The sequence below is a fragment of the Pecten maximus genome, chromosome 3, assembly GCF_902652985.1.
Source record: "Pecten maximus chromosome 3, xPecMax1.1, whole genome shotgun sequence".
Taxonomy (NCBI): domain Eukaryota; kingdom Metazoa; phylum Mollusca; class Bivalvia; order Pectinida; family Pectinidae; genus Pecten; species Pecten maximus.
In genome coordinates this window covers 50,543,404-50,557,489 of record NC_047017.1, presented here as the reverse complement: position 1 = coordinate 50,557,489, position 14,086 = coordinate 50,543,404, and the positions used below count along the sequence as shown (strand labels likewise).

Below are 14,086 nucleotides of genomic sequence, written 5' to 3'. Positions count from 1 at the left end.
ATTCCAGTTTCAAATGATTTATATATTTATGGCCATGGGAAAGGAAAAATCAATCATTGTAGACTAAGAATGGGTCTTAGCGCCCTGAACAAACAAAGATTCTTATACCGATTAACACCCAATAAATATTGTGACGACTGTACAAATTCCCCCGAAGACGAAAAACATTTCTTTTTGACATGTCCAAAATATAACAACTTGCGTATGAAATTGTTAAGAAAAACTTGCAACGAATTGGCTCCAAATATAAATCCAGATCTCATTGTAAATCTTATGCCTGATCTCCTTTTAAACATTATATTGCATGGCACCGACAACAATACCGATTCCTCAAACAAAAATATTTTTGACTTTGTATTTGATTATATTGTTGATTCAAAAAGGTTCTAATTTCATCTTATACCACTTACATTGTACATATCTACCACTTACATTGACATACCTACAACCAACATTGTACGTTATTATCTTCTATTGACATTGCACTCATTTACCGCTTACATTGTACATATCTAGAATTGGTATACAAATAATAGTGGTGGTATATATAATAAAACTTTAACTTAAAACCTTTCTCTAAATGTCATATCTTTTATTGATTAAGCGAGCGAATTTCCAAAATATTCAAAAATGAATCAATTCCAAAGGCCATTTTTCATGTAACATATATCTCCGTAAAGGGGGAAATAAAGATTGATGATTGATGGTGTATTTCATTCTAGATTATGCCTTATCGATGACTGAAGATTTTAAAACCATCCATACTTTTACAATTCAAACATGGTGCAGCAAAAGTTGAAAACAATCTTTCCCAATTTCTGCATTGAACAACTCTTGCCTGCTAAAATATTTTATCGGGGTATTTATTTCTCTAGAAAGTGGAAATGAAACATGTTGGTCAACTTCTGCAGTAAGTTTTGTAGAGCAGTTGTTACGTGTCTGCAATGAAGTTTACGGGTGGATGGATGGATGGATGGATTGGTGTCTGGCTAGCTGGGATGGATGGATGGATGGATGGTTAGCTGGGATGGATGGTGGATGGATGTATAGGAGGAGGAGGGATGGATGGGTGTCTGGTTAGCTGGGATGGATGGTGGATGGATGTATGGGAGGAGGAGGGATGGATGGGTGTCTGGTTAGCTGGGATGGATGGTGGATGGATGTATGGGAGGAGGAGGGATGGATGGGTGTCTGGTTACCTGGGATGGATGGATGGATAGATGGATGGAATGGGTGTCTGGCTAGCTGGGATGGATGGTGGATGGATAGATGGATGGATGGATGGATGGATATAACGAAGACAAACTACATCATATAGATCTTTAGTCCTTCTACTTGATGTAGGAATAGACAATATATAAATCCGCAAGAAAATCTCGACAATTTAATTGTTATTGTATAATTCTGCTCCCCCTCGACAGGCGTGGAATTATAAGTACAATTTTGATTAGACTGTACAGTAAGAAGATAACACCGAGGCTGAACAGATGATAAGGGGTTTTCGTCTCTGTGATACTTCAAAGGAATGTGACAGCGGTAATGAGGTGAAACATCATACCGCTCGGACACATCTTACGTATCCTGTGTATTGGTCATCGTGCGAGTGTCAGGTCATCACACTTACGGACAAACCGGACATTGGCTGGACACGTACATCCGAGGGAATCATAACACCTGGGTGTTTAACGTCCCAAGGTCAAAGTGACAATTTCGTCAACACTAAGGTGGTCCTTACCACATCACCCTGAGCAAGGATACGGTTAATATATCATTAAGTGTATATAGAGTATACATTTTTATGTATATGTAAGTAGAACTTCATCACCTCAGGATCACCTGGGATATAGCATGATCCCGTACAGAAATAACCCGTGTTTAGTGTGTCCTAGTGATGTATATGGTATCCAAGATTTGGTTTAGTTGAGGTTAAATATAAAATAAATAGATAGATAAATAAATCGGACGTTACCTGCACTGACAGAATAGCCCTACAATTGGTGAAATAGCAAAACAGCCCTACAATTGGTGGAATAGCAAAACAGCCCTACAATTGGCGAAATAGCAAAACAACCCTACAATTGGTGGAATAGCAAAACAGCTGATTCCAAATTGAAGAAAAGGTTGTCAACTACAGGAGGTATACAACATATAATTCCAAAGTAAAATCCACATTTTTATTCCATTCCGTGTGAGCATTTTAAAATTAACATCTTCAATTCATATGTTGTTGTCATCAATTATTCACAAATTGCAGAAATTAGAAAAAAGGCGTCTGTGTAAGGAATCGTAATTCTAAACGCCAGCCTAAAGTTTACGGAAGTAGAAACGGCAATTACACTCCGGTAATGTAAATACCTAATTTTAACGGAAGGCCAATAGATCACGTGACAACCCCGTCTTACTGACTTCACAATCGGATAACCTCGGGCCTTTCCGGCAAACTAGGAAAAGAATACCAGAAGAGTTCCGATTGACTAACTTCAATAAAGCTACACGTAGTCAGAGACATATCTATAGATATGTCTCTGACGTAGTGTTAACACTAACTTCAATAAAGCTACACGTAGTGAGAGACATATCTATATATGTCTCTGACGTAGTGTTAACACTAACTTCAATAAAGCTACACGTAGTGAGAGACATATCTATACATGTCTCTGACGTAGTGTTAACACTAACTTCAATAAAGCTACACGTAGTGAGAGACATATATAGATATGTCTCTGACGTAGTGTTAACACTAACTTCAATAAAGCTACACGTAGTGAGAGACATATCTATACATGTCTCTGACGTAGTGTTAACACTAACTTCAATAAAGCTACACGTAGTGAGAGACATATCTATACATGTCTCTGACGTAGTGTTAACACTAACTTCAATAAAGCTACACGTAGTGAGAGACATATCTATACATGTCTCTGACGTAGTGTTAACACTAACTTCAATAAAGCTACACGTAGTGAGAGACATATCTATACATGTCTCTGACGTAGTGTTAACACTAACTTCAATAAAGCTACACGTAGTGAGAGACATATCTATACATGTCTCTGACGTAGTGTTAACACTAACTTCAATAAAGCTACACGTAGTGAGAGACATATCTATATATGTCTCTGACGTAGTGTTAACACATTTATATTAAAAATTAGCATGTAGTTATCTTACAGTCACTCATTTATATATAGTTTTATTTGTAGAAAAGTATTACTTGTAATCGTTAAGGTTTTACAGTTTAAATTCTTACTTGACTCTCTATGTTAATGTGATTTAAGTATTTTTGAATGTTTACTTTGATAATCAGTAGAAAATCATAACTAGCCGGTTAACAGTCAAACATGTTAACCGAAAGGGTAGAACATCCGAACGCGCCCAAGTATTCCAATGAATGTTACATGTAGGAAGCTTGTTTCTGATAGCGATTGTCGTGTCTATTTTGTTTTTCGGCATAGCCGTATGATATTCTTTTGGCCCCGGATATGACGCGACAGGTGGCGTTACTGGTCAAGATGAAGTATGTGATTGGTCAATGCAGCGGTAATTGCAAAATACAGATATGCAGTTAAAAACGAAATAAAGTTAAGATCGAATGCAAGCTGAATAAGTGGATGTATCTTTTCAAATGACACATTAATAAAATTATATTCCTTATTCAAATGCAGTCTTATTATCACCAAAAATGATTCAAACTGATATAATTTTGTTATCGATTTATTTCACCAGCAGTTTTACATTATAACTACCATCATTACAACTATGCCGTTTATCTTTTTTAAAGATATATCTTGTTTTACTATATACATTGTATCATTACTAATGACACCATCCCCTCAATGATTCATTTAAACTTCTTAATGGACTTTGTTCTAATGGAGAAACAACAGCCGATTGGCTGAATTAGTTAAGTTGAGACGTGAACTGTGATGATATGCCAGATGAGTGTCATTCGGGTTTCCTTACTCATGCTACATAACGCACCTCTCTAAACGCCTCAAAGTGTCATAGAGGGAACGCAATTGATTACCGGATTATAAAGTCGGCAATTAAATGTATTAAAATAGGGCGAGAAAGTCCAATAATCGACTCACTTGTCTTCTGGGACATGCACTGGATATAAACTCCCATATAAATATAACACATTACATTGTGTTGTGTTTTTGTTAACAGTTAAAACAGAGCCTGAGAGAAACATGAATGTTGTAAGGGGAAGTAGGACCCGATACGATTTAGATGCGATATAATAATTTGACTAAAAGTTTGTTATTGTCACTTGAAAAAAATGAATATTAGTTTTGATTATGTCTATAAAAAAATCAGTTTTTATCCTCAGAGATATCTAAATAAATCCATCGAGCGTACATTTGTGAGATCGTATAGTCCACCCAAATGTGCGATATGTAATTGTATTGCTTGTACTGACAGGGATACTTAATTGTCGTGGACTTAATGATTATCTAATCCGTGTTTGACAGGGTAAAATAAAAGATCGACATTCTTTTGTAATTCTTAAATGAAATCTAAGACAGTCTAGCTAATATCTAGTTTCGTGAAGGATGTTACAGAAACGTTATTAATAATCCGATTTTCTCAATCATACAGACATCGTGTACAAAGTACACCAAATATCATATAGATATCCGGTATCGGTGTTTTGTGATGAGGTTTTTGGTGAATTTCTCATGTTTTACCTATATCCATTTTAACAAAATTAATACAATAAAAAAAAACAAAAAAAACCACACAGTTTATTCCGGATTCGTCTCCTGGTCGATACATCGGTTTCGTTTTTTATCTTATGAATGCTGCTGTATCGTGGATGAAATGCACGGATATAGTGATATACTGTTTAATCCTGATTTACTTTGGACTCTAAAAAAGTCAGTCGTGTCCGGTAATGTATGTGACAGAAGAGTAGTACTATTGATAACCGTTCTGAGTCATCCCCACATTATTGTTTCCTCGGTTCAATGAGTCGTCAAAACAAGTGACACGATTGACCTAGAATGACGCTGACCCGGACAATGTCTATCGAAACTTCGGGTTTTTCTTGAAGGCAATACCTTGCTTACAGGTAATTATCTTCTTCGTTGACAGTCATTTGCAATTTATTACCAATAAAAACGATTTGGCAGGTTGAAAAAAATGCAATGATCAATCGAAAGCGCATATGCGCTTGAAATGTACAGTATATTGCATGCAGATCTTCAACCGGAAGTGTAAGTCCGTGTCCGTACTATTTCGCTTTTCGTTGCTTATTGTTGTTTTTATATTGGAATATCGATCAGTTAGGATTTCGTTGTCTTTCGGATATACATTGTACTGTGGCCATGAGATGTCAGTGATTGATGGCCGTCACCGACATTTATTCTTCCGAGCTATTTATAGAACATTAATATTACAGACTACCTATTATTTTATACATCAAAGTCTTCCTGGCTCCTGTGGTCAGCGATAAGGTCAGCCGATCTGGCTTAGTCACCTTACGTGATATATATAAGTGATATGTATGTCAATAGGGAAAAACACAGCGGTTTATACCAATACTCGTCCGTTGAAAGACTGAAGGGCAACAACAGTGGATGTACAAACCCGCTATATAATATATAATATATACAAATGTATGAAAGAGGCACGCAAACTGAATTCGAAAAGATAATCTTATGAGAGTCCTCTAAATCACAATCTGATGAGAGTCCTCTAAATCACAATCTGATGAGAGTCCTCTAAATCACAGTCTAATGAGAGTTCTCTTAATCACAATCTTATAAGAGTCCTCTAAATCACGATCTTATGAGAGTCCTCTAAATCACAATCTTATGAGAGTCCTCTAAATCACAATCTTATGAGAGTCCTCTAAATCACAATCTTATGAGAGTCCTCTAAATCACAATCTTATGAGAGTCCTCTAAATCACGATCTTATGAGAGTCCTCTAAATCACAATCTTATGAGAGTCCTCTAAATCACGATCTTATGAGAGTCCTCTAAATCACAATCTTATGAGAGTCCTCTAAATCACAATCTTATAAGAGTCCTCTAAATCACAATCTTATGAGAGTCCTCTAAATCACAATCTTATGAGAGTCCTCTAAATCACAATCTTATGAGAGTCCTCTAAATCACAATCTTATGAGAGTCCTCTAAATCACAATCTTATGAGAGTCCTCCAAATCACAATCTTTTGAAAGTCCTCTAAATCATAATCTTATGAGAGTCCTCTAAATCACAATCTTAGGAAAGTCCTCTAAATCACAATCTGATGAGTGTCCTCTAATTCACAGTGTTTAATCAACATGTAGTCAGAATTTGAGTTGTGTACGTTCAGCTGTGAGTGGCCAATAACACAGGAATCGATCATGAATAATTATGGTACATTGTTGTGTGTTCTCTGTAATACATAAAACACGCTAGAGGCAGTCTGTAAGATAACTCTGATTTTACGTTTTTATACGTAAACAGGCAAACGTATCAAATGTTTCCCTCGTTACAACAGTAGGTTAAGTGTTTCCACGTTACAACAGCAGGTTAAGTGTCAAATGTTTCCCTCGTTACAATAGTAGGTTAAGTGTCAAATGTTTCCCTCGTTACAACATTAGGTTAAGTGTTTCCCTCGTTACAACAGTAGGTTAAGTGTTTCCACGTTACAATAGCAGGTTAAGTGTCAAATGTTTCCCTCGTTACAACAGCAGGCAAAAGTGTCAAATGTTTCCCTCGTTACAACAGTAGGTTAAGTGTTTCCCTCGTACCAACAGTAGGTTAAGTATTTCCCTCGTTACAACATTAGGTTAAGTGTTTCCCTCGTTACAACAGCAGGTTAAGTGTTTCCACGTTACAATAGTAGTTTAAGTGTTTCCACGTTACAATAGTAGGTTAAGTGTTTCCCTCGTTACAACAGTAGGTTAAGTGTTTCCACGTTACAACAGTAGGTTAAGTGTCAAATGTTTCCCTCGTTACAACAGCAGGTAAAGTGTCAAATGTTTCCCTCGTTACAATAGTAGGTTAAGTGTTTCCACGTTACAACAGTAGGTTAAGTGTTTCCACGTTACAATAGCAGGTTAAGTGTCAAATGTTTCCCTCGTTACAACAGTAGGTTAAGTGTTTCCACGTTACAACAGTAGGTTAAGTGTCAAATGTTTCCCTCGTTACAATAGTAGGTTAAGTGTTTCCACGTTACAACAGTAGGTTAAGTGTTTCCACGTTACAATAGCAGGTTAAGTGTCAAATGTTTCCCTCGTTACAACAGTAGGTTAAGTGTTTCCACGTTACAATAGTAGGTTAAGTGTTTCCACGTTACAACAGTAGGTTAAGTGTTTCCCTCGTTACAACAGTAGGTTAAGTGTCAAATGTTTCCCTCGTTACAACAGCAGGTAAAGTGTCAAATGTTTCCCTCGTTACAACAGCAGGCAAAAGTGTCAAGTGTATCCCACGTTACAACAGTAGGTTAAGTGTCAAATGTTTCCCTCGTTACAACAGCAGGCAAAAGTGTCAAGTGTATCCCACGTTACAATAGCAGGTTAAGTGTCAAATGTTTCCCTCGTTACAACAGCAGGTTAAGTGTTAAATGTTTCCCTCGTTACAACAGCAGGCAAAAGTGTCAAGTGTATCCCACGTTACAACAGTAGGTTAAGTGTCAAATGTTTCCCTCGTTACAACAGTAGGTTAAGTGTCAAATGTTTCCCTCGTTACAACAGTAGGTTAAGTGTTTCCCTCGTTACAACAGTAGGTTAAGTGTTTCCCTCGTTACAACAGTAGGTTAAGTGAAGTCGATTGGAGTGATCCCCAAACGTTTCTTCCGGTAATGCTTTAAGAGAATTGTTAAACAACACTTTCGGCAAAATAATCTTATTCTAGGTCCAGGCAAAAGTGTTATTTCTTAGGCGTCGATCATTCTGTCGGGATTGGGGTAGCATTGATCTTTTATTTGTTACTGATGATTTATCGGACCAAAAACTTTATTATCCAAACGATCCCCAGACATGTTCTATTAGTTTATGTTCAGTAGGGAGTTACAATGTTTGACGATAGCTTGACCAATCATTTCAGTAAATACGTCGATAATGTCGGAGGAAAAATAGTATATGCTAATGTTGTCGCAATATCAATTGGTGACATTAATACTTTTTATGAACATAAAAGCATTCCAGCTGTTTGTATATACAAAAATTTAACACTTTCTAAAGTTTCGTACATCCCCATGCTATGTGCATACATGTAAACGATGATTCTTCCCATTTATGATGATAAGACAAAACTCACGTGCAGTAACCAAATAGTATTAATTTTTCAATGTTATCCATTTTGTAGAACGCATTCGATATTTCTAGTTAACTTTTTATAAACAGCGGAATCACGAATATTAAAGATCATTGTATAATATTCCCATTACGCAAGTCTGATTATGCATATCTCGATATTTTAAATGTTCGTTGGTTTAAATATCTGGTTTAAATCTGGGTATACGCTGTTTATTGTATAGCCCCGCCGTCTGTATTGATTTTGTGGCCTAATTCCCGTGTTGTGTTAGCCTAGGGTTCAGTATTGAGAACACAGCCGACAGGTAAGTGTGTACGTATTCGTCTGTATACCTGTATAGATGTTGACTGGTTTATGGATGTAGTATTGTTATATCGGTTGTTATCGCGACTAAAATTAATGTCAATATCTACATACTTCGTCAGATTTGATAAACATCACAGATATATAAGTGATAGGTATTTACATGCAGATGAACACATACAGGGCAATGTGATTGATGACCACGCACCGTAGACCTGTTTAGTACAATATACAGTAAAACTCGGATAAGTCGAAGTCGACGGGACCAAGCAAAATATTCGATTTATCCGATGGATTGACTTCATCAATAATTACCATTTGTGGATATAATCAAGACATTTAATTCCATAACGGCATTAACGTAGGTCTTATGTTGATCAGTAATCGGCAAAAAACGTTTGTATTGAAACCGGGTCGTTTGTGTCAAGACACGCCTGGACTAAGTCTACACGGGCCACACACGTACAGGTCTATGTCTGGTTAAACACGACTTCTTGCTGTGTAATGAACAACTAGAGAAGTCTGAGAGCTTATCTATTGTTTTTATTTTTGTGAAACAGTTACATTAATAGCATTGTATTAGTATTAATCTATGTCGTGTCAATTAAAAAAAAAAAAAAAAACGATGCGAAAAAGCTCAAATCAGACAGTCTACATGTTTCACATGCATATAAAGGACCGTTTTTATGATGGAACTTATCAGTAAAACACTTTATTTATTATTTGAACAAAAACAAGCCTGGCACGACATAGATAAACACTAATACAATGATATTAAATTTGTCTTCACAAAACAAAAATATTTTAGATCAGCTCTCTGAATTCTGTAGATTTTAATTATGTACCAATTATAAACTAGGTCATTTTAACTAATTCGAATAATAATATATTGAAATTTCTGTTTTCAATATTTCTGTAACTACCCCTTAGCAAATATACTACATCAAAGCATTAGCGGAGGGGTTCATCATTGATAACAAACCGTTTGGTTATTCCACAAATCTTCCTCGGCAGAACACTGGAGTACCTTAAAATCGATTACTGTGTTGACCTCACATCGTTAAGTATATATCACTAACATATATACACCCCGTTTTATATATAGGGGCGCCATGCCGGTTGTACGGGTGCCTGACGAAAGTGGGAACACACTGACACTACTAGAGGTAGATGGAACCTACAGGGCCGGGAATAGCTCCGTACCCGATCACGAAAACGAAATCAGGTCAATACCCACGTGGCAAGCACGTGACGATGATGTACTTATTTGCGCCTATCCTAAATCCGGTGAGATTTTAAAATGATGAGTTTTTCATAAGGTGGAAATGTCCTGGATTTGATTTGAAAATGAGAACTCATTATCAGATAGCTGACTTAAAACTGTATGCTTTATTTGATTTTTACAATATCACCACTTCACCAATAAACAAAACATGAAACCCCGGGCAGTTTTACACGGTAAAAATACTACTGTATACAAAATATAAATTCTGCATTCGGATATAACGTAACTTACGTACGGCTACCTGTTTTTACATTGACTATAGTTAAAAGTTTCAACATATCTTTTTACGTATACAAATGAAATGCGATGAATACAAATCGTTGAATCCGAAATTCTAATGTTTGAACTATATTACTTTATTGCAGATATAGTATTGAAATGTAGGATGGGATTTGTTTGACTCTCATTAAATACTTGTAGTTGTCATTGGAGCAATGATATGAGTTAAAGTTATATCACTTTTGCTCAAATGCTGTAAAAAAGATAAAGTTTATTAGTTTGATTTCCAATGAGAACGTGTGTTTTATCCTAGGAACACATTGGCTATGGGAGGTGACGTCAATGTTGACGAGGAATAAGGCTGAGAGAATCCCTGGCGTGAAAGAGTCGGCCATGTTAGAACTTATACAACAGTCCCGGTTTGACAACCTTCCGTCTCCACGAGTTGTCAACACGCATGTCCAGTACGGACAGGTGCCTAAGGACATGCTCGATCGGAGATGTAAAATACTGTACATGATCCGGAACCCAAAGGATGTGTCCGTTTCCTTTTATAATCACCACGTCAACCTTCTGGATTACGAATTCACGGGATCATGGGAACATTATCTGCCCAGATTTCTCCGAGGAGATGGTAACATTTATAAAATATACAAACTAATTGAAACAGTCTCCTGAAATCTTTAAATGCGAAAAAACGGTCGATGTCCTGTAGTTTAAAAACATTGTAAAACCATAATAGAACGTGGTACACATAATGTATACCTTACCCTGTTCAATATATTATGTTACTTTCTTTCAGTGGACTGTGGCAGCTGGTTCGACTTTACCCTCAGCTGGGAGAATTTCATCCTTCAAATTCCAGACTATCCTATCCTTGTTATTTACTACGAAGATATGAAATCGGTGGGTAAAATGAACAGTACAGTACAATTTAACACGGTATCGTAAATTAGAGAATATTTATCTAAGATTGTGATAAGATGACGGCCCGCTCTCCTTTCTGAACACGTACTGGTCACCGGCTACTGACCAGTCTTATACACTGTACATGTATAGTACGTTTATTTGACTCCCCTTCCATAACTCTCGCACACACAATACCATTACAAATTAGCTTAAATACACTATTAATGTAAGCCAAATGTGATTGAATTGTTTCATGTCTTTTTTGTGGCATTAGAATCCTGTACTGGAGATTGAGCGGATAGCGACGTTTTTGGAGGTCCCATATGATGACGTCTTTATACAGAGCATTGCCCAACTATGCGATTTCAACACAATGAAGTCGGACAAGGAGCCGTTGGAGGATGCAGACGATTGGAGAGGGGGCAAACCCGATATGTATCGAAGAGGTAGGCAATCGGACAATAGTTTTCACAAAGGAAGATCCAATCTTAGTATTTCATTAATATGTAAAACAACCAATGGCCGAAGTTAATGTAGCGAAGTGATCGTAATACATACAAATGTACTTATGTAGAAGCTAATACCCTTTGTATGCTCATGGATGTTATGATCCGGGAGTCCAATTTTAAAGAAATGCTTTGTTATTTGCAGGAGAAGTTGGCGATTGGAAAAACTGGTTTATTGTTGGACAAAATGATCTTTTCGATACAGTTTACTTTGAACGAATGCAAAACTCAAAAACGAATTTGCGGTTTTCCCTTTAGACGATAAACCTTTCGTTTGACAAATTGCAGATCAACTGGCCATCCGCGTACCTGATACATCGTCCAATACCGTATGACAAATTGCAGATCAACTGGCCATCCGCGTGCCTGACACATCGTCCAATACCATATGACAAATAGCAGATCAAATGGCCATCCGCGTGCCTGATACATCGTCCAATACCATATGACAAATAGCAGATCAAATGGCCATCCGCGTGCCTGACACATCGTCCAATACCATATGACAAATAGCAGATCAAATGGCCATCCGCGTGCCTGATACATCGTCCAATACCATATGACAAATAGCAGATCAAATGGCCATCCGCGTGCCTGACACATCGTCCAATATCATATGACAAATTGCAGATCAACTGGCCATCCGCGTGCCTGACACATCGTCCAATATCATATGGCAAATTGCAGATCAACTGGCCATCCGCGTGCCTGACACATCGTCCTATATCATATGGCAAATTGCAGATCAACTGGCCATCCGCGTGCCTGACACATCGTCCAATATCGTATGACAAATTGCAGATCAACTGGCCATCCGCATGCCTGACACATCGTCCAATATCATAGTACAAATTGCAGATCAACTGGCCATCCGCGTACCCGACACAACGTCCAATATTGTATGACACGTGGTAGGTCACCTGGCCTCGTTACACGTACATTGTACATGTATGTCACTCAATGGATATCACTACGTCATCTGGTTGAGGACGCCTGCTTAGCAGGCCAGAAGTGCGAAGTTGCTGACAGTTTCAACACTGGTCAACGGTTCTACTGTTGGAAATGAGGCATGCTGTACTCGTAATGGACGCGCCGTATCAGCAGAACCGAACAGGCGAATATTCAATTGCGATGAAATCGTATAAATTATGTATGTCAATGTTGCTCATGCGTAAGTTGTAAAAAGGGGATATAATGGGATTTATGTTTGAGGCGTATATTTTATAGAGATGACCGCCTTCCTTGGAACTTACTCAGTATTCAATTGCGTTCCATTATAATATACCTGTTTGTGCAACACATTCGAACTCGAGTTCCAAAGATGTTGGTGGTAATGTGACGTCATTACCTATACGTCACGTGGTAACGTAGTTTAGAGATACATAGTAGCATGTGTTCCGCCGCTGCTCACCAATGATTTCGTAATAAATCTACTTATGAAATGACATGGGTATTGTAGTCAGTTCTTGTGCGGGCCTCCTGGTATATTGGATATCAATACGGTAACAGATTTGTACTAAATGCCCGTTAGAATGATTTATGCTTTAACCAAAATTTTATTTCACCGAAAACACGCTGTATAAACGATTTCGTGTTTTACTTTTTCATCTACCTTGTTAGCGCTATTTATCTATAGATACCCTTCTCCACATGAACCATCCCGTTCACATGTTATATGTTTTTTTCCAAATTGAAACTGATTCTTCTCTCTTAACCTGCCAAACCTGAACATTAGCATCTTTGTAATTCCATCACCAATAACTCACACTCTAACCAATTTCGCTATGAAATACAAAAAAAAAAAAAAAAAAACCCACACTACATAAGCTCCCAGTTACCAGTAGAAATAATCAATTGTTCATATTGTATTTCTGTAGCCCGGTAAATAACGCCACACATTTCTTGATGAGCGCAGTAAGTATTTGCATTTTATAAACGACATCGAACAAAAAGTGGTACATTCAATATAAAATTGATCGCCGCAGGACCGAGTATTGGACACATTGAAATCCCTAAACAAATTCTACTGGATATTCTGATACTACAGAGGTATATGTTGATGTTCTAGTTTATCTTTGTTTAGCTGTTAGTGGTTCTGTACTTTATACTTAATGTGTAACTGTTGACGTTTCATTGCACACTGTAATCGCATTTCAACGGTTGGTGGTTCTTAACTTAACTTACAATGTGACTATTGACAATTCATAACTTTTTTGCATAATTTAGCTAGTTTGGTACTTATATAATCTATAATTGTGATTTGATAGTAATTAACATTAATTACTTCATTAATTAATTTTAAACACTGTTGGCTATTAGCAATGTATTAAGCTGTTGATGATTGTATATTCTGAAAAAAATTGATCAGTGGTTCTGAACAGCATTTAGCTGTTTATTTATCATAAATATATTTATATTAAAAACCCTAGTAACTATTGCCTTTTATTATTCAGATATCTATCATAAATGGTTGGTTGCACTGACTTTTAATTTTTGTAATTAACAGAATGTGTTACTTTTGCAATCTAATTAAACTCAAGATATTCATTCTCACTACGTTACATGAACATCTAACAACATCCCATAAGGGGTCACGTCAGGGTGACCTT

The 14,086-nt window shown here is 37.0% G+C and overlaps 1 protein-coding gene across 4 annotated transcripts; it reads left to right on the top strand.

Moving 5' to 3' along the window:
* Positions 1-8,550: 8,550 nt before the first annotated feature.
* Positions 8,551-12,924, top strand: LOC117324475 (sulfotransferase family cytosolic 1B member 1-like). 4 transcript variants are annotated; one of them, XM_033880350.1, is made up of 6 exons: positions 8,551-8,567; positions 9,664-9,845; positions 10,376-10,696; positions 10,865-10,968; positions 11,246-11,417; positions 11,623-12,924. In XM_033880350.1, the coding sequence occupies exons 2-6, from the start codon at positions 9,671-9,673 to the stop codon at positions 11,733-11,735; spliced, it is 885 nt and encodes a 294-aa protein (XP_033736241.1). In that variant the 5' UTR covers positions 8,551-8,567; positions 9,664-9,670; the 3' UTR covers positions 11,736-12,924. The 4 variants fall into 4 exon arrangements, 3 of the variants coding, with proteins under 3 accessions (XP_033736241.1, XP_033736242.1, XP_033736243.1); XM_033880351.1 differs by lacking the exon at positions 8,551-8,567 and having other exon boundaries at positions 9,177-9,845; positions 11,623-11,765; positions 12,051-12,924; XM_033880352.1 differs by lacking the exon at positions 8,551-8,567 and having other exon boundaries at positions 9,177-9,845; positions 11,623-11,765; positions 11,823-12,924.
* The last annotated feature ends 1,162 nt before the right edge of the window (positions 12,925-14,086 follow it).